A 25,015-nucleotide genomic window follows, 5' to 3' on the forward strand; every position below is an offset into this window, starting at 1 on the left:
GATATTATCGACAATTTATTTCCTTCTTTATTGGCATATGTTGAAACAGAAAAATCGATATTCACAAAGGAATTTCTGAAATCTTTCTGTTTTTAAATTACCACTATTAATATTTTTAACTAAATGAAACTGGTTTTTAGTACTGTTGCGATTGTTAGTATACGTATTTTCCCTTATATTTTAATAGACATTATCGACTAAATGATTTTTAAATATTTAATATGTAATAAGATTTAAAAAACGTAACAAATTTTTCTTATTTAAAAATATTAACAATGAAATTTAAAAGGAGGGATCAATAGAATAAGCGCAATACAATTTGCAATACAGTCCTTTTAATTTAGAAATTCTTGAATGGAGACACTGATATGAATAATATAATCATGTACGTATATACAATAAAGAGAATTTTCCATTCGTATTGTGTTTAAATCGTATTATTGCGTGTCTAACGCTATCGCGGGATTTAGATCGATGTAGACTGTTTATCAAGTTTCCCTACCAAACGAGAATTGATTAATCTGTACACCAGTAAGTCGTAGCGTTCGAGACATCGAGTGTTGCGTGTATTTCTAAATATTCCATCGTTTTTATTTACTAATAATTTATTAGAAAATTTCTATCTACATTCGAGAAACAAAACATGTAATTCGTAAAATTACTGTAACATTAATTACTTTCTATTAAAACAATTCGAATAGTTTCGATGGTTTAACATATATTACAAAGCCTCAAATCATTCTGTTACGATATAAAAGAAGATTTTTACATAAATGTACGCTCGATGCCTCTGAAGATGCGATTTCTACAAATCTGCCGTAAAGGAATCATCGAAGATTCTCGTAGACCAAGAGATTCAGAATAAAATTTCCCACGTGTCTTCAATACTTTGTATACCTTATTTATTTTTCTTTTTTATCTTCGTATAATAATCATAAACGTACAATTTAAAACAATAGTGCTCGTGTGTGAGTGTGTATGTGTGTATGTGTATGCAATGTACAGGATAATCTTTAAGCTATAATACAATTTGAAATGAAATACAAATCAATAAACTATTACGTTAGGTAAACCTTCTCTCGTTTCGTCTCATGTGTGGTTTTTTTTTTTTTTTTAAATACAATTATTTTCACTACTGAAATGACAATGTCCTTTCTCGGCATGTAATATCTCGCTTCTCTCGTCGCTATTTTACCTTTTTTTTCTTTTTCTTTTTGTTTTCTATCCCCGAAAATTTGTTATTCATTTTTTGATCATTTCACGTGTAGCGCGTAAAACACGCGCGTTGTACAAGAGCCTCGATAACCGTTTTATTATTTCTCTGTGTATCCTTATTTCACTTTTGTTTCCTTTGTATCTCTTTAATGTTTCCGAACGTGTCTATCTACAGAGTTTATCCTTACGATTTTTATTCTTTTTTTTTTCTCTCTTAATATTCACGTTTTTTTTTTCTTTCGTTCCCTCCTATATTTCGCCGCCGTTTCTGTAAAATATTCATTATTAGGTTTACGATATGATTTTCCCTCCTTCCGGTGGTCCTTTATGCGACCCCCCGCTCGGTTTTGTCCGCGCGAACCTCCGCGTTCAACCCTATATTACAAATTCCTCAGCCGAAGATCGCGGATGATTTTTGCTTCGTCTAAGAAAGTTACCGTTTACCGCTTAAATAATTAAAGCTATCTGCTATCTAGAGTCTATTCGGTATCTACAGAAGAACCTATATGCCTCGCGTCTCGTTCGAATAAACAAGAGAAAAGAGAAAAAATAAACCGTGAAAAGAGAAAGGTGGGGGTGTGGGTGGTGTAGGTCTTTTTGAGGGCAAGAAAACAAAGGGGAGTGTACCGTGGCGCTGATCGTCGCCGGAAGATCCGGTTACACGTTTTGTTTGATCAGCTGCACGCGACGATCGGCGACGATCGGCATTTTTTCGCGGCAATTTCGACGTCGTAACCTAACGAGATTGACGATCGATCGGACGGTCTCATCGGGCTGAATCGATTTTTCACGGCTATTTTATATGCGTTTCCCTTTACGTTTCCCTTCGTTACACGCTCTTTATATATATAGTTTATTGATTTGATATTATCATGTTATCATTGTCTGTTATATTTGGATGCCATTGATGATGATCGTCGGACAGCCCCATGCGACTGGTCGATGTCATTAAGTTACGAACAACGATGACATAATAATCATGATAAAAGGTAATAATAATAGCGATAGCAGTAATGATAATAATCGTAATGATAGTAATTGTAATAATAATAGCGGTAGTAATAGTAATAAAAATCATAAGAATTAAAATAATAATAATAATAATAATAATAATAATAATAATAATAATGGTAAAATAATAATATTAATAATAATAACGTGAAGAATAATGAAGGTGACACTAGCGATAATTAGCGTTTAAAGATGATAATAGCGTTTGTATACAGTTTCACACTATTCCCCCGATGGTTATAGATTTCACGAAAAAATGTAAATCGAAAAGAAAGAATGTCGGATCACTGGTCTCTCAATTAGCAATGCCCTTTTTTGTTTAAGTGTTTTTCTCACTGGTTGGCTGTCTCGATCGCACATCGTCTTTTTTTCTTTTCACTCATTCGCTCCCTTCCTTCCATTCGTTCATCCATTCGATCCCTTTTTTCCATCCCACTCTTTCACTCTGCCATCCTTCTTACTCTCTTTAGCCATCGTTCGTTTAAATTGCGGACTAGAATTTAATCGAAGATTAAAATTTAATCTGGTAAATACAAGTTTGATTCGTAATATCGAGGATAATTTTTGCCCCTTTCTCTCACATACAAGCACACGCATTCACCCTCACTTCCTCTCCCTTCTCAGGCATCGATAGTGTACGGTAATTTTCGTAATTATGTTCACCTGTCGCGCTGCGTGTAACAGCCTTAACGCCGCGTTTCCACATATCTGTGTGTGTACGTGTGTACATATATAATATACACATATATAATATATATATGTATATATATATATATGTATATTATATACGTTTGTCCATTTTAAAAAGGGACTTCCCCTAAAATTTGTTGTTCAACGACGACCGATCTTATACCTATCGTTCGATCGTTTAATTGGAAACGGGGCGTTAAGCGTTCACTATTCGCGCCCTTAGCTCTGTGTTTGTGAATATACCGCTATTAGAGAGTTAAGTGTGGTAATTAAGTATAATATACAAGATCATGTACGTGTAATGTTTCGCATGTTCCGAGTCTCTTCTTCTTCTCTTCTCTTTCTTTCGTCGTTTTTTTTTTCTTCTTTTTTTTTGTACAGCTATTTACATGTGGATGCGAGCTTTACGGTGCCACCGCTTTATAACGTCCGGTTTAAAGATGCCGGCGCATCTTCATCGCACAAAAGAAGGCCTCCGACCTCCCGGCACATCGCTCTAATTTCTCTCTCTCTCTCTCCCAGTCTCTCAATCCCTTTCTCTCATTTGTTAATTTCTCATCAATTTACTTTTATCATCGCATATAAGCTCTATCACATTGGCTTTAGAAGCCGTGTCGTTATAAGAATTCGAATGGTAATAAAATAATACAATATAATCAATAATAATATTAATAATAATCATCGTAATAATAATATTATTCAATAATAATAAAATAGCAGTGATAACGTAAGCCTAATAATACATTAATAATTGGTAGTAACTGATAACCTCGATCACCGATCGCTTTGTATAACTATCTTTCTTACTCTCTCTCTTTTCACAAATTCTCTAGGCGGAAATAGAAAGAAAAAGAACATAAAGAACTATATATTCGTAAGTGGACAGATTTTTTTTTTTTTTTGCTTAATCCTGCTTTTTTCTGCTTATCCATACGAGAACAGCAAACGAAAACCACGCGCGTTGAATCATCATAAAAAGGAAAACAAATAAAATACGAAAAGAAGATAGATATAACAATACTAACCAGTTCTACTTAAGGGATTGACGTTTACTATTCCATAGGTTGGCGGACAAGCAAGAAGCAGGAAAAAGAGCGAGAGGACACGTTTTCCTTTTCTAAACCGTTATCTTATTTTCCTTTTTCCTTCTTCACGAAAGACGACGCGCCTACTAACCGAACAGACAAAAAAAGGTACGTAGTCGGAGAGCGGAGTGTAATAACATTAACAGCTTAACGACTATTGGGATAGGAGAAGTGTATAAACAATATAACATGAATCACAATTATGCAATAATTATTAATCGCTCATCTTCGTCGCGTAATTAGATAAAATTAATAATAATTTGATCTAACAACTCTCTGGTTACTCGTAGATTGCACTCTATGAATCCGGGCCATTTCCGTTTTACCGATCGATGATCGTATTCTTTTATTTCTTTACCTTCCTCCGGTTCTATTTCAATCTCTTTCACTGCGTTCTTGATCTCTTTATCTTTTTCTAACTGAAGTCAACTCTCTCGAGATCCACCGAAGAAAAAACGGAAGCGGCCAGGGTTTCCTCGGATTTTTTCGAGCGAATGTGCGACGAACGCCTTTTGCTACTCTTTATCCCCCAGGCTATCCAGTCGCGTCACAGTCTTCTAACAATTACGAATTCGCCGAATACGTAGCAACTGTGCACACCATCACTAACCCCTCGTCTCGCACAGATACCACGTGTGTGTTACGAAAAACAGTTCCGTTCTTTCCTTTTTTTTTTTTCGTTTTTTGATTGAGCTCCGTCTTCTTTGATAAAGCAGCGTGTGTCTGGCTGTGGTTTAGTCTTTGAAAAAAGTTCGACCGTCAGTTCTCATACACTGATGCGTCTTTTGTTTCTTATTTTTTTTGCGTTTTAGTTTCTTTTAATTTACCATTTCACGTATCCTACTTTGTATTTGCCTCCCTATTGATAATGCCCTCGTGGTAGGCAGGAATCGACCAACCAGGCCTGGTCGAATCCTATGACTGGTTTTTTTTGCTCTTTCTTCCTCTCTAAGAACTTAACTAGGCCCGCGGTCCACGCGGATACGGGGACCGTATGCGATTCGCAGCATCGTTTTGGCATGTTTCGACAACGTCCTCACTCTTAGCGTTCCCTCTTTGATCCTGTGAAAGTAACGATATCACGACAAGAGAGACAAAGAGTTCTTTAATAATCCCACGTTTCCTCAGGTTCGTGTTTCACCACGCTATCCTTGGGGCTCTCATCGGTGGACTGCTGCGTCTGCTGCGTCGAGGGTGGCCTGGGTGAGGTCACCGGACTGTTCTGTCCAGACTTTGGACTGGGCAGAGGGCTATCTCGGTCCTGACCGTTGTTTCCAGAAACAGAAGACACGTCACTTTGCGCGTCTTCCTCGTATCTGTCCTGTACCGGAGTCGGTTCTACCCTAATCGTTTCTTCGGCTTCTCTCTTAACGCCGTAATCATCCGTTTGCATCACGCAGACGCCATTGATGATCACTTCGTCCCCTGTTCTGGCTGGTTCCTGCCACTCAGGATTCACCCACTGCGGCGCTGCAGGTTTTCTTCTGTTCGATCTGACAGTGGCCGGTGCTGTAGGCGTTTCCGCCGGTTCTCTCTTTATACTCCCCGCAGATCCTTCCGAATCCTCGCTACCGAGATTGCTCATAGCGTCTTCCACATCCTCGTCCTCGAATTCTTGGTTTGGCTCCCTCTTCAGAGCGTTCATAGAAAGATCCAGACCGGAACACTGTTCCTTGAGCGCGTTCCCTACTAAGGCAGCCAGATTAGGGTTGAAGTACGGCGTGTAAGGCAGAGGCACGTTGCCCAAGCCTAGTCTCTCTTTTTGGATCTCCAACAGTCTTTGGTTTAACAGCAATCTAAACTGAACTGGGTCGAATGGCTGGCCAGGCTCTCTTGGCGATTGAGGCTCCGGCTGACCGTGTGGTGTCTGCTGTTTCAGTCTCATCCGATGATTGTGAAACCAGTTGGTTATCGTCCGCGAGGATAACGCTAGTTCACCAGCGAGGAACTCGATGGTGGCCACGTTGGGATATGGATCGAGCGCGAAGGCAAGCCTCAGAGCTTCTTTCTGTTCTTCGGAGAAGAGGACTCTTTGCTTCTTAGCGGAGGCTGGTCCAGGTCCGGGTGACGCTGCGTGATAGAACTCGGCCGTGTCGTTACTCGACGTGTCCGAACTATTATCGTGACCTGGCCCGCTGCTACGCCTCCTTTTGTTCGCCTCTCTACGCTCGTTTTTCAGCGCCTGTAACCGGTCAACGTTGTGCGCATCCGATAACCACAATTGCATTCTTATGAAAGGTTCTCTGCCCTTTATGCTCAGCATATGCCATGGCTTTGGTTTGCTGAGTAATTCACTGACCGAGCCTTGCGACAGTCCGAGCACAGCCTCGCCAAAGATCTTCTGGCCGATATTATTGGCCAGCAACGCTTCTTTGATCTTCGTCGTGATCGTCTGCGTGTCCAGATCTTGCGTCAACGCGGCCATTTCGTATACACTCGGCGAGATATGTGGATGAAGACCACGGAGAGGTGATGGGGTCATCTGGTGATGCGGGGAATGAAGGTTCATCTGCTGTTGCTGTTGCTGCTGCTGCTTTTTCTGCAGTTCCTGCATGCTGAGCTGTGAATGGGGATGATGAGGTCCAGGTGGTGTCAGCATCATTGGCGGTGGTGGCTGTGGGTGTTGAGGGTGTTGCGGACTCTGTTGAGGCGGACCAAGCTGCATTTGATTCTCCTGCTGGTGTTGCGCTGCTGCCTGAGCCGCAGCTTGCGCCGCTGCTTGCGCCTTCGCTGCGTTCTGTAGCTGTTCCTGTACCAGTTTCGTCGGAGGCATTGGCTTCATTGGTGTTCCACAGGCTGCAAAAAGAAGAAAAACAGACGCTGAAAGGTGGTCGCTCACGAAACTTTTGAGTTATAGTCCGAAAGCTCACTTTGACTGTCGTCAGTTGCTTCGTTAAGCTGGGATTACAGAAAATCCCTCCTTTAGGCTTAGAATTAGCTTCCTTCATCAACAAACATATCTTTCACTCGTTCAATTTCACTCAACGCATGTTCTTCGTATTTTAATTTTCTTTTTTGCTTTTTGTTTCTTCTGTCTTTTTTTTTTAAGGCAGCAGCATTCGGCACACAGAGATATCGAGCTCCCAAACTATGTTGTTTTTAGTAAAATAACAAAACATCTATATTGACCTGAGTTAAACTTACGAGGCAGGCCACCGTAGCCGCCGGTCCTCATCAACTTCTCTGGCGCGATCTTGTATTGGCTGGCGACCAGTTTGTGCACCGCGTTATCGTCCTCGAGGAACATCTTCATCCTGATGAAGGGCTCGCGGCCTTTCTGCGTCAGCATGTGCCATGGCTTCGGACGCGCCAGCAGATCTGACACGGAACCCTGCGACAGGCCCAACACGGATTCACCGAACAGACGTTGCGAGATCGAATATTGAGACAACTGCTCCTTCACCTGCAAAAACGAATTTTTATTCTTTATTTTATTATTTAATGTCGTTTTTAGGCTAAGGAACAATTGCTAGAAGAAATGTAGGGACTCTAACTAGACTGAGTCGAACTTTAAACAAGTTTATAGACTTATAACTCGTATATTTCTTATACAGGGTGTTTCACAAGACTGGAAATGTATGATGTTAATAAAATGGCTATAGATAGAAGAGAACGTTACGAGGCTATTAAAATAGTTTAGAATAGAACGTTTACTGTTATCGATTCTCTACGTGTTTGTGTATCGATGTATCTGAAAAGCACGAGCTAACTTTTTCTGTACTTTTGTCTATCATTTTTGGAGACACTGTTTGATTTTTCCTTAGTCGAAAGAATATCTTGTTTAAAAGCTTCTTATATCTAGTGATATATATATTGCCGTTCGAAAATTAGGGATCGTCCGTTCGATACATAGATTACGTGAATTATCAGATACTTCGAATTTTATGTAGATTTACTTGAAACTTGCATCAAAATTGTACCAAAAATACTTCGTTAAACGAAGCGACGAGATCACTGCGACGATAGAGTTATAGTAACTTCCAGAATAAAATTTCAATGAAAATCTTAGCGAAATGACGATTAAGTAACGTTTCTTGCACACTAAATGAAACATAACATCATAAATTAATCGAAATATTAAGGTTGTGAAGAAGTTCGCTGGCGAGGCACAAGGGAATACCCGACAAAAGAATGTAGCAAATACGACAATAAGGCAAAGACGATATTTCCTTCCTGATGCACATGATCGTGCGATGCATGCGAATAATCGAATTATCTCTAATCCCGATCTGTAACCTTCGAACGGCATACTTGGAGGATCACCTCCAACTACTTCTAAACGATGTTGCGATTCAACTTACTCTCTTAACAATGTCCTCTGTGTTCAAGTTATTGTACAAGTCGAACTGTTGCTGGGTAATGGGAGGAAGTACAGCTTTCAGTGGCCTCTGGTTGGCCGCGTGGTGGGTAGGCGTGGACGGTTGACTGATCAGACTATTCGTGATAGAGGCCATCCTCTGAAGAGGACTGGCCGCCGCTGCACCCGAGAATTCCTCGCTAGGTGTCATTGCTGGTGGAAGAATCGAGTTGCCAAGCGGTGAACTCGCGCTAGATCCACCTGGCGTCGATTGGGGTGCGGTAGTTGGTTCCTGTTTTGGCCTGACCAACGAGAAAGCGCTTCCTGCGTGTCTCATTGCTTCCTCTATCTTCTCTTTCTCCTCCTCGGACACTCCGTTTATCATCTTATTTCTTGGATCGACTTTACCGAGACTCAGATCTTGGACACCACCACCGTTTGTAGCGAGATGATGTTGTTGAAGCGCTTGCTGCTGTAGAGCCAAGAGGCCAGGTAGGCCGGGTAGTCCTGGCAGTCCTGTCAACGAAGGATTCTGACCTGGCGTCGCGTTCAGTTTCTGTAGTTCACGGTGGTACGCGTCAAGCGCCAACCTGATGTCCTCCTGCGTCCGCTCTATACCCTGAAGACCACCTTGCGTGCCGCTGAAAAAGTGCGGGAACATCGCGCTACAATTAATCGAGGTCGCGTGCTGTCCTCAATAATGATCAATCGTGGCGGCTCGCTTGACAATAGCTGCGCCCTGTAATCCGAGCTTTCGACCAAAAAAGCCCGTGTTTACACCTGACATTTTCGTGTTAAGCAACGAAACAAATATAGCTAGCATATTAATTTTAGCCGCATACGTCATCCGTTCGGCATAGTTCTCTGTTGCTCGGCCGCGATCCGCCGTGACTCATATGATCTATGGGATGCGCTACCGGTTCGCATGGATAGCGGGCTGATGCGTTATCGAGCATCTTTTAACATCGTAACGTGTGTGCTTTTACCTTTTATTTATTCTTAAATTGATTATGTTTCTTGCTTTGATTCTTTGGTCTTTATGTTCTCAGATTCGCGAATAGAGGAATTGAGTAATGATGCGAGGTGTTGACGATACGAGTCACATTCTTGGCACACTGAATATTTAACTTCACGGAGAATTATTAATTCGATGGAGCTTTTAATTTTTTGCCGGAAGATTAATTTTGTTTACAGATTTTGTTAATGGAGTTTCTTTTCAAGAACATGTTCATCGAATATCTAATGTGAATTTCTATTTCGTGACAAGATAGGGTTGATAAATAGTGGAGTTGTATTTCTAATTAAAAATGTCAGGACCAACTAAAACTATATCAAATATCCAAATTGAAGTTCTTCTTATGATATTCAATAAACGAAACAATATCCTTCCTTAGGTCTCTTCAATTGTGTTCATAAAAATACAAAATTTTAAATCGAATATCTATATCTATCTCTAATATTCTTATTTTCCAATCAATCCAGCAAGCGATGGTGATACGTTTTCATGTGTTCGGGCCTCACCTGGAAGAGAACTCTCTGGGTCCACGTAGATCGTCCACCCTTCTTCCCATAAGTTTAGCCAGCTCCTCCTGGTAAATCCTGACTACTTTTTCTTGCGGAATGTCATCGTTCTCGTATTTCTTCAGTCTCCTATTTTGACTGTCGAGCCTGTCTTTGTTAAATGGGCTCGGACAACCGATTCTATTCGGACTTTTGCTGTCCGCGTCGTTCGACACCTCGTGCTCACCCCTCATCTGTAGGTGGCCCGATTCCGAGAGGATATGCGCCAACCTTTCGTCACTCATTTCCGGTGGACCACCTTCCTGTGGACCACGCGCGAACGCTGGCATTCCCTGCTCCTTGCCTGAAACATACTCTACGGGTGAGGCACAACTTGTGGTGCGTTCTTACTCGGTTTGGTCTTATTGGTATGTAGAAAATGTAGAAAAGATGCATTAGATTAAGATATAAATAGAGGTAAGAGGCTGGTTTCACTGCTTGGATCCACGCTCTGCTTTCTACCGTAGATTTTATTAGGTTTGTAATACGAACCGCTCGCACGCCAAATTCGTTAACTCCAGTTTTTGAAAATTTTGAGATTTTAGTGCCAAAATCATCGATTTCTTCTTCTTTTCGTTTCGTCGAGTTAATTGGCGAATTAACGATTCATATATGTGAAACGTCCATTTGCCTTGGTTGCAGTTAATTTACTTCTGTTCTTTTTTCTTTTTTTTATTAAAGTTTGTTTATTGATGCAAATACCTGGTCTCTGGAATTTTTTATCGATATAACGCTCCTGATATTACTTTTGCAAAATATTTAGCGGTGTAAGTATATATAATAGTAGGGAATTTTGCAGAATTTCCGAAGCTTTATTCCATTTGTTATTTTACAGGTTTGTATCTCTGGAAGAAAATTTGGAAGATCGATGACGAATAATAGGATGATTTTATCCGAAGATTTCAAATGGACATTTCGCATGTTACAACCTAATACAAGGCGTAGATTTTACAGAAATCCTCAAAAGCCGTTATTCGTTTTACATTGTTTGCATGTTAATGTAAATTATCAGATTGTAAATCGCCTCTTGATTTACCTTTCCAATATTTTTTAGATGAAGTAAAAATCGAAAATAACGCTACATGTCTCTCCAAGTTTTCACTGTTTCGCAAGTGTTAGAATGTTTGAAATGATAAATAGTGGACGTCGATGAAACAGAATTATATCGAAAACTAAAAACTAAAAAATTAAGACAAACAATAATTGTAAGAAGCATTTTTATACAGCCAAGAAACAATTTTACTTAGAAGAATAAAGAATTAACGGTCGTTTCTGGTTGAGTCGAAAAGAATGCCAGAACGAACAGGTTGAAACTCAAATTCCCTGGTGATCAGTGCCTTTTAATTTCGTCGGTTACGAACGACGTTCGATAAGGAAGAAGCAGACCCACGAACCTAATCAGATCCGAGGGTTGATTCCACGTTCGATCGAACGTGGATGCAATTAATACAAGCAAAATCAATAATACCGGCTCGAAGCCGAAGGCAGAAGCATAACCCAGCGACGATAATTAAAATATCCTTTTCCGAAACCTCGCCCTTGTGGCCTTCCCTACTCTTACACGTAGCCAACAGTCTACTTCTCGTACGTGTTTCCTGTCTAATTGACCAATCAGCCGTAAGATTTAGACGAATGAGCCATCGATCATGTCTTTGATTGCTCCGCTACCTTTCTGCTCTCTCACTCAACCAAATATTCTGGCCACGGACGTGTTTACGGCCGAAAGATAGAAGATGTTACTCGTTAGGTAGATTAGGGAGAATCATGCGATGAAAACTTCTTTAACCAGTTACGAGAAGATTATACTCGATACGTTGGACGTAGGTAATTAATAATGATTTTTTATGATTTATTATTTTAATGTACATGCGTTGATTAATTTGTAGAAAACTTCAATTTCTGTGTATTCCTGCTAATTTTTTTATGTTAAATTTTATTTAGAACAAGGCATCTCGAGCCTTCGTTATAGATCAGCAAACAATTATTGGAATCAAAAAACATAGTATGAAAAGAAGATACTAGAGACTATTAGCACTGACTATGTCTAGTAAGAAAATGCTAATATGACTTTTAGAAATGTTACGCTATGTCGTGTATCATTAAATCGTCATCAGCTTAAATCTAGGTATTCGTGTAAGGGGATAGAAGAAAGAACGTTACAAAGTAAATTTCAATACTTTAGTTCAGCCCTGAGGAAATTAGAATCAATGAATTTAATTGTATCGTGAAAAAAATGGTTAGAAAATCATTCAAAAGAGATTGAACTTTGTAAACGGTGTCATTGCTTGACTGTTTTCACTTTGACATGTTTCACATGACATAAATAGATTGTAACTCTGTTATTTTAAATACTCTATTTTCTATTCACATCTACCGTACCTCGTTCTACGAACCATTAGCCTTTGTCTCCTTTTCACGTGTCTCGACAATGTTAAACTCAAACCATCCGCGAGTATCGATTATACGGTATTCGAAACGCAATGTGCCTCTTTTTCCATATTTACCCAGAAACGTATCGATTATTCAAAAACGATCTACGTTTCACTGTTTTTAAAAACATCCAGTTTATTTAAACGTCTAATTTATTATTTAGATCTCTGTTAATTAAATCGATCTAAACGATGCACAGTTTCAGCAGTAAGTTCGTCGATGAAATAAAATACCTTTGTCATCTGTATTTTTTCAACAAAAACCGATCCATATTTCATCCCTAAGAGAAAAGAAAATCTGCTTTAATCTCGTATAAATGAATCGACTCTTATATTATACTTCGCTATCCATAATTTCCATTGTAAATTCGTCGATAAAAAAAACAGTTCCTCCTTTGCTTTGTTATTTTCAACAGAGACTGATCTATAATTCACCTCTTTGCAAAAAGATGCCCCTTAATCTCGCCGTGCGAACGAAACGAACCTCTCAGATTCTACACTTTCGATCGTAAATCCGTCTATAACCGAAAATTTCTTTCTCTTTTTATTTATAACAAGAATAAGTACAGTGTCGAATGCGGAACGCAAGAAAGGAAAGATTAATTGGTCATTAAGGTTGGAATGTAGACGGCGATCCAAGAAACCGATGTTGCAGTTATTGCGAGAATATTGGTCGACGGGAAATGTTTCAAGAAATCGACAACGTTGGTGGGTGGAAACATTACGGGGACAATGACGACAGTCGAGGTTCGTTCGGTGCTTGTGGAAGAATCGAACGCGACGTGTACACACGATGCTGGTACGCCTGTATTGTCTCGTGATGTTTGAATTCGTGCCAACGGGCTTCGACTTATGCCAACCTTCTCTCTGTGCCTATATGACATTTTCGTGGGACAACTGCGGCAACCTCTTAACGAAAGAATCGGCTGTTTACCAGATTGATTGGCAATGGCCATTGAAATTCGATCCATACATTTTGCGATCTTTCGACAAATACACTTCCACCTATATTTACAGCTACAGTTTGTAGTTGAAACGACCCACTGAAGACGACTGAAGTTTCACTAGCTTCTTTATGTCATCATCTTTTAGACTTCTCTCTTACAATTCCACAATATTGCGTCGGATAAAGAATAATCGTGCGATTTGTAATTTGTGCGAATTGATTGTAAAGTTTCATCAATTATCAAAATTGTTACTGTTATGCCAGTTGACATAACAGTAGACTGCGGATTTTTCTGCAAATTCGTATTTCCACGGACACAATTGGAACAATAGGAACAATAGGTTAAAGTTTGTTTCACCTATCAAATATTACATTACGAAGAACAATATGTTTCGGATATTTTACATCTTTGTGTATATCATGTCCATTCTATGCATTTTGGTATCCGCAAATTTCGTAACGTTTCATTAATGATACGTTCACAATTTACGTCGTTTCCAATGTTTAGTAATAGAAACTGAAAATTCCAATCAGAGTAACGTATACATGCAAGTGAATTTTCCATCGGATCTTTGGTTGCAGTTCACGTTTCGCGTCGCAGAAGAACGAGATACGCTTGCGTCTCGGATATATCGTTGTAACGATGAACAGATCGGTGAAAAACGTGTTTTCAACTTGGTTACCAGTAGAAAAACTTTGCCGAGATAAAAAGAATCCAGGTCGTTATTATGCGCTACTCCTTTTCCTGTAAGCGGACTTTTTGCGGTTTACACTGATGAAATTGACATTATCGTTATCGAACGGAATGGTGATTAACGTATTGCGGTGAGAACAACGATACTTCGTAACATATTACGTATAAAGATTTATCGTGTCCAATTACCACAAAGTTCCTGCATTAATATCTTGTTCCTTACATCACATCTATATTCATAACATCTATATTGGAACGTGCGTCAATATTTTATCAAACTGCGCGTTTAAACGTATTAAAGAAAAATTTCTATTTTAAGTACCGGTAAATACGTAAATATCATGATTATTGTTAACGCGATAAATATCTCATAGTTTAATTTTCATCGACGTGTTTGCTCGTGTTCTAAAACTACATCCACGATATGAATTTATAGGACCACGTAATGACACCCTTTTTACCTTAACAATGAAGAAATTTGCAGGAAGAAGAAATTATTTGAGAATATTGAAATTTATTAAAAAAAAAAGACGCTAATAGCGTTTAAGAAATTCTTCACGCTTTGATCTGCTTTCACAATTGCTTTACATCAAAGTGGATCAAAGAAACGTCTTTGTTTTTCCTAGGAAAAAGATATTTGGAAGCCAACCTTTCCATTTTTCACTGCTTAAACAACATTCACGTGTCTATCAGAAATTTGTAATTATAGTAATTACATAAATACAATTCCGTGAAAATTGGAGGAAGAGATTTTCTACAGCCCTATTTTCTAATTCACAATGTCTTCGGTGTTAACTTTCTTTTCTTCTCATAAGCGCTGAACGTCGAAGTAGAGCCAGCCTGAGCCAATTAGACAAAGAATAATCTAGGTGTCGCGAGCTCGTTGTTTCCGTTGCGCACGCAGTCTTGCCACCATCGTTTCTCCCGGATGATGAAACGTCACGGTTCGTTCGTTCAGATCGCGCCAAGGCATCAAAGGCTCGTAAGAATCGTCGAAAGAAAGAACAATCGGGCTCTCGTAAGGACAATGGCCAAACCGGATAAGAAATCTATATTACGCTTTACCTTTTATCCTACATTCCATGGAAAATATTTCGTGATAATTACGGCTGCCATAAACAGTAGGCAGGCCATGAAATTTGTTTTAAAGCTAATAAATGGCGGTGAACGTTGACAATGGCTGATTACAAAATTTCGGTACAATTTCGTGAGAACCTTTCAACGAATATGACGTACCTTAAGAAACGAAACGATTGTTACGTGGAACGCGTGTTCCCGATTTATGTTCTCGACAACGAGAATTCTTACGCCAGCCGCGATTGTTGGCTGACCCGTGGAAAGTACACGTGTCTATGAGGTCGATAGGAATCAGAAACGATGAAAAATAGGTTCTCGAGAACTGGCGTCTGCTAGTCCTTGTATTTTTGGACCGCGAACAATGGTGTTTTGATTGAGTGAGGGGAATAGAACAGCTTGGATATCGATGGGAACTCGGGTTAAGGTTCTTCAATGATTGCGATTTCCTCTTCTTCAGGATCGAAAGTTTAGATTTCTTTGTTCAGATGATTAGATTAAATTCGGAAACGCTAAGAATGATAGAGCAAATAGAATTCTTTGGACCGTGTATAGTATGGTTGTTACTGTTATTTTCGTGTAAAAAAATTGGAAATGAAATTGGAAATTAATTACACGTGTTACAATTACAGTAATAATTATTTCAGTAAAGAAATCCATTAGTTATTCAGGAAGGAGATCTAAGACACTGCGAATGCACAGTATTGGGGAAGAGGAGTGAAAGAATATTTAACGCAGGTTCGAAAAATAATCCTCGTTTCGAAAACCACGATTTCTTAATTGTATCGCATCCAAGTAAAATAGCAAAGATTTGATCACGAATATAATTTACTTGTATGAAATGAGAATTCGTATAATATCGATAATATCTCGAAAACGATATATCTCAAATGTTTCCTGCGTTAGTGTTTTCTACTTTAATATTGTCTACGTTTAATATTTTGTTTCGATGTGATGTAATTGAAAAATCATATTTCCTGAAACAAGAATCATCACTTGTTGAATCTGTGGTTTTATTTTGACAATCTAGCCTATACCATAAATTCCTTTGAGTAAATGAAAAAAGAGCTTTTCACGGTTTAAAAATCACGGTTAAAAAAGTTAAAAAGAAATTTCCACAACTGGTAAGGAACGGTCGGCTTGTTTTTCAAGATGCACCTTAAGACCGTGCAATTTCCGTGGACTCGAACGACCATAAGGGCAATACGGTTGTATGAGCGAGGCGTCAGGAGGTGGAAGGATACAACCGGGACAGAAAATCTGATAAAATCGCTATATGAACCAGAGTAGCCTCGCTAATGAACGTAACTCTTTCGCGTTGCGCCGGTTCTACGTGGCTCTTTCTCGCGTACACGCGCAAGATGTGCGTGGCTGCATATAGCGCGTTTAATTGACGGTGAAATACGCGACTGCGAGGCACCGACGGGGGTTCCTTCTTCGAATCGAGCTCCGTAACAACCTCGAGAACGCGTTGTCGAGAACGAAATTCGGAATGGTCGGCCTTGCTCGCGGAAAATCATCGTCCGATATAACTCGGTGTCTGCTCCTAATATATTATATTCGTGGATATGTAATGTCCAGACTGCGGATTTGTATGCACTCGTAAGAAATTTGAAGGTGCAAAATTGCTTGGTGCGCGCGTAATGTGAGAAAATATATAAAATATCCAAAGTATAGTGCTTTCTACGATACTCGGTATGCAAAATAATTTCTAACCGAGGTTTTCCTTTTTTGATTTTAGAATATGAATTAATTCGTGAAACATGTAGCTGCGTAAGAATTCACGATCTAGTGATATATCTCCCTGGTGTTCCAATTTGACGAGTCAATATTATATAGTAAATTTTCTTATATCTTCAATTGCTACCGCAAAATTCTGTCTTCGATTGGAACTACCAGACCGTTTAAATGGATCGTTTTGCTGCGTTTCATAATACAGATCTTTTCATTATGAATATGTTTATGTCGATTAATGAACATATAAATAAATAGTATATTTGTATGTTCTTTTGGTACGAGTATAAACTTTAAAAAATGCAGCAGAATTTTCTAAAAACATAAGAAGATTTTCCAATAAAACAAGAAAACTTTCCAATGGCTTGTTTGTTAAATATAGAAACAGTAGAATGTTTGAGTTGCGGAATGATTAAGTTTGATAGTCGTTGTAATGATTTAGTAGAATGTTTGGACTCTGGAACTAATGATTTCTTCAAACATAAAATAATGAAATCAATTAATCATGGTCAATTAATCAGTGGAAATTTTATCGTTAGCCTCTATAAGGTAACTAGCAACAGCAGCAAAAGTAATTTATATTTCAAACTCGAACCATTCCAATCAATTATAATTTTCAGTGTTCTTAGGCTTTTTCTGGTCATTGACTTTGATCTAAGAAATTGTCTGTTCGATGAACCTCATTGTCAGAGAATTAACTTAAACAGCGAAGATTTAGTTGAATTTTCGTAACTAGTTCGAAGAAACATTATCTCGAGGCAGTAATTAGAGAAAAACCCGGTTTCCAGCGATAAATCGTACGCAATACCGTAGAGACTGGCAGCGATCGAGCCGATCTTGTAACGTTCCGATGCTTTCACGCAATTAAGGAATTAAAGCGTGCTATTAGAAAAAAGTAAATAAGTAAAGAGAGGAAAAAAAAGACGATCTTTGTATAGTTGTTACTGTACGAGTGAAATTCAAACCGACTTTGAAAACTGATTAGAAAGCGCACACGAGTGAAGCGTGAACGATTCTCGATACCGATATATTTCAGGCGAAAATCATGGTTCTGATTATGTTAAGGAATTTGAATCATTAACGAATCACGACTCTCTTGAATCTTTCAACTCTTTCATTCGTAGTCAACTCCTACGCAATCGGATTTCGAAATCGCAATCGCGCACTCTGATAACGTTATCTCTACCGGATTGGGTCAATGAACGTTGCGATCGAGCGTTTTAATTAATACTTGTTTCAGTTACGACCTTATATAGAAAACAATTTCCAAGAATGGAGTATCTTTCACTAAAAATTTTTCAGAAAAAGGAGGCACCTATCTTTTTCCTTCTAATATTTTTCCTTTTTATAAATGATGGAACTTATTTCTTGGTTTGTTTCGAACTTGATAATTCTCTTTACTCGCACTTTTCAAGTATTTGGTTTAGTTAGGATTTACTATTTTCTGAATCTAAAAATATCGTTGTAAATTGGTACATGTGAAATTAATAGTAGATTAAATAGTCTAAATAAGATAAGGTGTATCTTAAGTCTTCATTTATATTTCCAACATCTTTCATGATATTTTTTCCAAAATTAAGCTTATGTAACGAAACCACACGAATATTCTGATTACCTAGAACATAAGAATAGAGTAGAAGATTTTATATTTTCTCTTCTGGCGTAGATTATAATCGTTGGCCAGGAAAAATTTAATTAGTATCGACTAGCCAATAAAGAAATTTCGAAGAAACATTTCATATAATGGATATAGAAGAATAGATATAATATTAGAATATTATTTTCAGTATAGTAAATGGGGTTTTATTAAATTGAATTTTATTTTAGAAATATTCTTTCCTTCTTCCTGCGAATCCGATCGGCCAACTTAAAAATCAAAACTTCAATGGTGCACCGGTTTCCTGTGTTTTACATCTCATTTATTTACGCGGTCTCGCGGCGAAGAGGAAATAACAAGCATATTTCAAGCCGTGCAGTAGAACAACTTTACAATTATAATCGCACAATTAGAGTCCTATGACCGTGGTGATGCATATCCGCATTTCGATAAACGGATCACGCTCTAAAGGGTAACTGAATTAAAAAGAATTCCAGTGATTTCAGATAGTTCGGGCAACGAACGTTGTCAGTATTAAAACCGGCTGAATAATGAATCGACATCAAAGCAAAGAATGAAATAAAACAGATAAACGGCGTGCCGGTAATTTCATTGTTTTTCCGTAAAAATGATAAATGTCGTGATCGAAACGTATTGGGAAAATTTCATTAATCGACCTTTTAATCGGCTCTTCTTTATTTTTAATCAAAAGATAAAACGGTGGAGCAGTTAATAATCTTTGTACATGGACGATTTTTAAAGGTTAATCTTCACGTAATATTTTATAGATTTTTACAATTTTTCAAGTTCGATGTTTATAGATTAATTGTTTGTAAGTATTCCTCTTCTTTTAATATTTATTCTATAATTTTTGTAGATTTACATCTACAGAACAATCATTCGTAGCTTTATTCGTTGTGCTTATATATTTTTGTATATTTATGATGAAAAATAGAAAAATAATACAACACTCATTTTGAAGTAACTGAAGCAACTAAAAAGATATATATATATATATAACGAACATGGAAAAGGTGGTTCTCGAGATCTCAGAGGAAAATCTTTACCAAACAATTTCTACTAAATTCGTGTCAAGAGCTTGATTTAACAACAAGTCTTATGAGACGATCTAATATATCAACCGAGAAGTTGACGGGAGATTAGCGCGAGCTGTACCTGAAAGAAAGAAAATCCCTCGATAAACAACGTTGGACTAGTACCAACTATCTTCATTACGGTAATCGTGTGGTGCGTTGCTCTTGGACCAGCTTAGATCAATTGTATTGCACCGCTCATGAGCAATAATAAATGATGTCCGAACGCGCTTCGCTGAATAGTGGGCCAAGATCCAGGTATATTTGTCACAGCATTAGTAAAGTTCACGAGATTTTTACGATACAGTTCAGTAAATATTTATTTATAACTGAAAATATTTGCTCCCAGATGGCGGCTCCTACTTGTAAAATTGTTACCTAACGGTCTACGAAATTAAGAAATTATATTTCTATATGATTTGTGAAGCATCCAGTCTTGATATAATATTTTTCATTCAAATTGTCTAAATAACTTAATGTCTGCTAAGCTTTGAAATAACTATAATTAATGGAACTTTATTAATATACAGGGTGCCCTACTCTTTTTCGTAAAATGATACTAGTATATTTTATATCATGAAGTTAAAAATATAAAATGACAATCGATATACTTTATTATTTTTATGAATAACAGCGAAGTTACCTGTTCTTAAATTATTTCTTTCCTCGTACCTTTTCAATCCTACATTATCTGTTCTTAAATTGTTCATTGCCTTCGCAATGATACAATTATGAATGGAAGATAAATATATTTGTATCGTTCAAAACAAACGTTTAATTAATTAATTAATTAATTACGAATATTCCGCATCGACTACCTATTAAAACACGAGTAAGAGGACTAACTAACCGTTGGAAATATTCTTTGTATCAGGCCTTGATTTAAATCCATTAAGAACTTATTTATTGCTTTTAAGTATCGTCTTTTCAAATCGAAATAAAGGCATCGATTTTTGCCCATAAATCACCACCGATTATGGAAGTTTCGAACAATGCCGCAGGTACGTTTATTGAATTGAGAAACAGCCGACGACTCGTCCGTCCGTAGCACAAAGAGCTCGTTGCAACCGTGAACAAGAAGTTGGTGCAATAATTAGCTATTAAAGTGTCCGTCGAAGCAGCGATGACGTTACGTTTGTTCAATATCGATGCCACTTATCACATAATATCGATGGTAATTACAATATAACATCGATAAAACCTGGCGCGTTTGTTAATCATTCTTTTATTAACGAATGTCCATATTCATCCTCGGTTGAATGAATATTTATGAAAATATTATAAGATCGATTAAAAAAGATGATAGACCGTTTGTCCATTTATCTTAAGTTCTCGATTTCTACAGCTCCAATTCACTTTGAAATACATTTACAATAATTCTTTTTCCTATTTCCAGGACAAATCTCCTTTACTTCATTATTTCGATGAAAACGAAACGTCTAATATTTTTACAATTTCCTCTCAACAATTTTGCTATGATAGTCTCTCTCTATTCACTAGCCCCACAACATTTGACGGAATATTTAAAAACCAACCATAAATTCAACCTCGAATAATAAAAGAATAACTCATGAAAGGATTCTTCGGAAGATTCCATTTTTTTCAGTTTCAACCAACAAAACATCAACTATCATTCTTTCTCCGATTAATACTAATACCAATTCGGAAATTCAAGGTACATATGTTACACGTTACAAAGCTTCTCGCTTGTAGCCGCAATTTTGCAGACAGCACATAGTCGTTCTACGAGTCCCCATTTTTGTCGCATCGTTTCACCCCTCCCTCTTCCCTTCACCCTTCCGCATGATCCTCTTTCCCTTTTCCTTCTTTCCTGGTATTTCTTTTTTCCTCTTTTGGCCGCGCGATGCACATGATTATCGTTGTCGGCGATTCGACGGAAACCGACAATCCATTGATGCACGACGTTTGCGTCGACCTTTTTCCCTTTCCTCCTGGAACCTCGTCCGGCCGTGCATTTATCCGTGGTTACCGTATATTTTATACGCGGTCGTTTGATATTTCGCGCGTCCGACGCGGATACTCCATTATGGCAACTGTACATCCTCTCCGCGCAGCCATCGGTATTAAATAATATTTACAAAAAGCAAAGGGGAGAACCGATCGACATGGCCGAATGATAGGTGGCCGGCAGAGTTACGGGAGAGGAGGATATGGTTTAATAAGTGAGACGAACAGTGGTTCGACGAACGTGACCTTGTAACGATAAAAAACAAGGGACCATGTATCCCGAAGTGATTCATGTCACCGGGCACCGGCGAAACGCGAATGTTTTATGATGGAACACGGATTTCGACGCGCGTGCACCACCGTCGTAATGAATGTTTGCATTGTTTTCACGCCGACAGATGGACGTTTCGCGGTTTTCGACGCTGGTTCATGGAAAAATATGAAGAATCGTTCCGACGCGTGTAATGCGGCTGGAAGGAACATCCTAATACGGGATCGCGCGGCGAATTTTTCATCCATATTGACACTTTTAGAAGATAAACTGTTTTTGGTAAACGCGAGGATTTTTTTTTAATTCTCGTACGATGGAGCTTCGAGAAAAAGTTTGGGAGACGGTGAGTTTGTTGGAAGATCCTTTCGTGTAATGTGAACTACAAATATTCTTGGGACGTTGAATGGGAAATTACGATGATACTTTAAGTTTCAGGAGTTCTGTCGTTTTCTTGTTTCCGGTTTCTAATGATGCGTCGTTCTCTACGTGCGTCGAACGCACGACGATTTTTAATTGTTTATTTTGTTAACGAGATTAGGTTAGTTCAGCAAAAAGTTTGAGAAGAACGAGGATGAGAATGGGCACTTTTTAACGAACAAACGATGAAACTTATAAAATGACCCAACAAAGGGCAACATATTTGAAGTATACCTATAGATTTATATTATGAGATTCAGTAATAATTATTTGCAATCGTCGAAACGGTGTAGAACCAGATGTTTTAAAAATGGAGAATAATGAAAATTCAATTCTGGTATCTATATAGAACATATATTACATCCTACATTAGCATGCGATAATGTTAGGCCAATAATATTCACTTGGATCTCTTTCTCTATTATTACAATAGCTTATATTACATCGACACACACGTTGCTGCTAAAATACGCTAATACATCGAGATCTTGCCATCTTTATAGCCTTAATTACTAGAAATTATTAGTTCATTTTCAAAATCTTCGATCTGATCGTGGAAACACGTGAGACAGTTTATCGTTTTGTCTCGATAGCAAGCAATTAGTAGGTTGGATCGGATCGAAACGCGAGGAGAATGCGTTCCACAGCGATTCTGCGATCCCTCGGTAATCTGGCGAAAGTGTAAATTACCTTTTGCGATAAATGCAGCGGTACCTAGAACGTCTATCCTCTCTCTTGGATCCTGTTTCCATTCGTTCCCCTCTCTCATTCTCCTTTCTCTCCTGGAGCCCTTTATGTATTGCACCCTTGCCTAGAAGTCATCCCCAGTTTCCTACTCCCAAGAGCTATTAGTCTAAACAATATGGCTGCCAAACGCAGCGAACAATCGATAGCGAAGCATGGTGCGTCAACTGGCTGTATAATTGAATTAAGACTATTAAAGACGAAATCGAACGTCATCTTCCAACTGTTTTGCGTAACACCTGTCATCCTTAGGTGTTATGCCATCAACCTTTGTCGAACTAAGTAAGACCGTCGCCTAATAGCGTACAATTGATCTTTTCAAGTGGTTCTATGGAATTAATTGCGTCATAAGGTGATCAGTTTGTGACGATCGTGAAATTGATTTTGATAGTGAAATAGTTTTAAATCGCAATAAGTTAGAATGATTCGTGTGGGCATTAGTTTGAGTATTTTATTTCATCTTTGATAGGTAATATAGATAATTAATCATAATTGAAATTAAATTTGTTCATAGAATCACATAGTAAGATCCGCGATAAAGATTTTTAGAAGAATATGCGAATGATCTAAACAACTTTTAATTATAGCGTAAAGTCGTAAATATGAATGAAACAATTTTTAAATCAGTAGATAATTATTGATAATTATTTTTACTTACGTAACCTTCTTCAATTTGTAAACCGTGATAAAATAACGATAAGCGAAGACGTTCGAAAGTGTTTTACGTAATATATTAACCTTCGCATTGTAATATCATGAAAAATATTTTCGTTTGATTGTAAAAGGTTCTATCATTCTCAACACTGATATTTTATTATTATAATTATGCAATATTTGGTCGAGAAATGCCTATTGCAGTTCAATTTCAGCACGTGGTCCTCCGTAGAGGCGAAACAGCCTGTTGCGCAGTACCCTATAACGCCGAGACGCTTCGAATACCTGTAAATATCTTAAGATACCACCCTGTTGACTATTTTAAGTAATCTTTCTGAATAAAAATACCTGGCCTATATTCGTATACTTTATCGAATTCGACAATCACATAAATAGATAGCGTTGTTTTTAACATTATCTCTTAAACTCGATGAAAGGTCATGATCCACGTAGATACGTCACAGACTACAAGTATTTGGACACTTGGAACGATTTGATTAGAAAGTTTATATAGCTTTATGGTTTCGCAGTTTAATTTTAACGCTAGCTTTAGCTTCGATTTTTCAATAAGAGTCATCAAATATGAACTACGTACAATGTTTCAATATTTTTAAATATTTTGTGTAATAGCAACGATTAGCTGAGGATTATTTAAATACCTACTAAAAATCATAAACTAAAGGGCCAATGTGATTTATCTGATATAAAATCAAAGATCAAAATTATTATATCAAAGAGTTTCATTCGATGTATATTTTCATATATTCGCAATAATGTGGAAGTATTTATTATAAATGCTTATGAACGATAGTGAATATGAAAACACGACAAAATTGTAACTGATTTTATCTGCAGAGTTTCTTGAAACGAGGAGTGAAAGCTCACGACGTCACCAACGCATGTGCTACCACGACAATTGTTTCTCTATCTTTCATCGAGGGGGATGCGACCTCCGGTTCAAGGGTTATACGTGTCCTTATTCCACGGTGAAGTTAGACCAAGTAGAAATACCATTAACACCCGTATTAGACAGCCGAAATAAAAATAGTTAACTGACAGTTTGATGGTTAGTGATTCGGCAGAACAGATTATTGGCAGTGCGAGGCAGAAAAGATTTCGTAGGAGTCAAACGTTCAATTGTCAGCGGCGAAGCTGGAACGAGCCATTTATAGATCACTGGTGAAATCATCAACAGGTTAAGCTATTTTGAACTATCTTTATCTCGTGATAATCCATAAAGCAATTCATACACATCTTCTTCCATTGTGTCGCCAAACTTGTTGATGATCACCGTTCCCAACAATCAAAGAACAAACGGAAGCAATTACTCGTATCCTCTGATGTGACAGGCGATCCGACATCTGTAGCCTGTTTCTACGACTTCCGGGATTCTTTGATCGAAGATCTGATCAGCCATGTTACCAGAAGCATGTACACCACATGTATAACAGGTATAATGTATCTTTATCCAAAGCCTGGAATTAGGAGCACGAAACACGTAACCTCTAACGATCCTGTCTTCTGGCAGATGTCTG

The 25,015-nt window shown here is 38.0% G+C and overlaps 1 protein-coding gene across 7 annotated transcripts in view; it reads right to left on the minus strand.

Moving 5' to 3' along the window:
- Nucleotides 1–318: 318 nt before the first annotated feature.
- LOC122570886 (homeobox protein cut) overlaps nt 319–25,015 on the minus strand; it is a 167,792-nt gene continuing 143,095 nt past the window's right edge. For 4 of the 7 annotated variants that reach the window (XM_043733819.1, XM_043733817.1, XM_043733813.1 and 1 more), the window contains 4 exons: nt 9,820–10,174; nt 8,303–8,963; nt 7,131–7,404; nt 319–6,797 (listed from right to left, as the gene is read on the minus strand). In XM_043733819.1, the coding sequence (XP_043589754.1) occupies nt 5,107–6,797; nt 7,131–7,404; nt 8,303–8,963; nt 9,820–10,174 (2,981 nt within the window). In that variant the 3' untranslated portion in view covers nt 319–5,106. The remainder of the gene's footprint in view (nt 6,798–7,130; nt 7,405–8,302; nt 8,964–9,819; nt 10,175–25,015) is intronic. The other 3 variants (XM_043733816.1, XM_043733815.1, XM_043733814.1) reach the window with 3 other exon arrangements.

Source organism: Bombus pyrosoma, linkage group LG9 (genome assembly GCF_014825855.1).
Source record: "Bombus pyrosoma isolate SC7728 linkage group LG9, ASM1482585v1, whole genome shotgun sequence".
NCBI classification, from domain to species: Eukaryota; Metazoa; Arthropoda; class Insecta; order Hymenoptera; family Apidae; genus Bombus; species Bombus pyrosoma.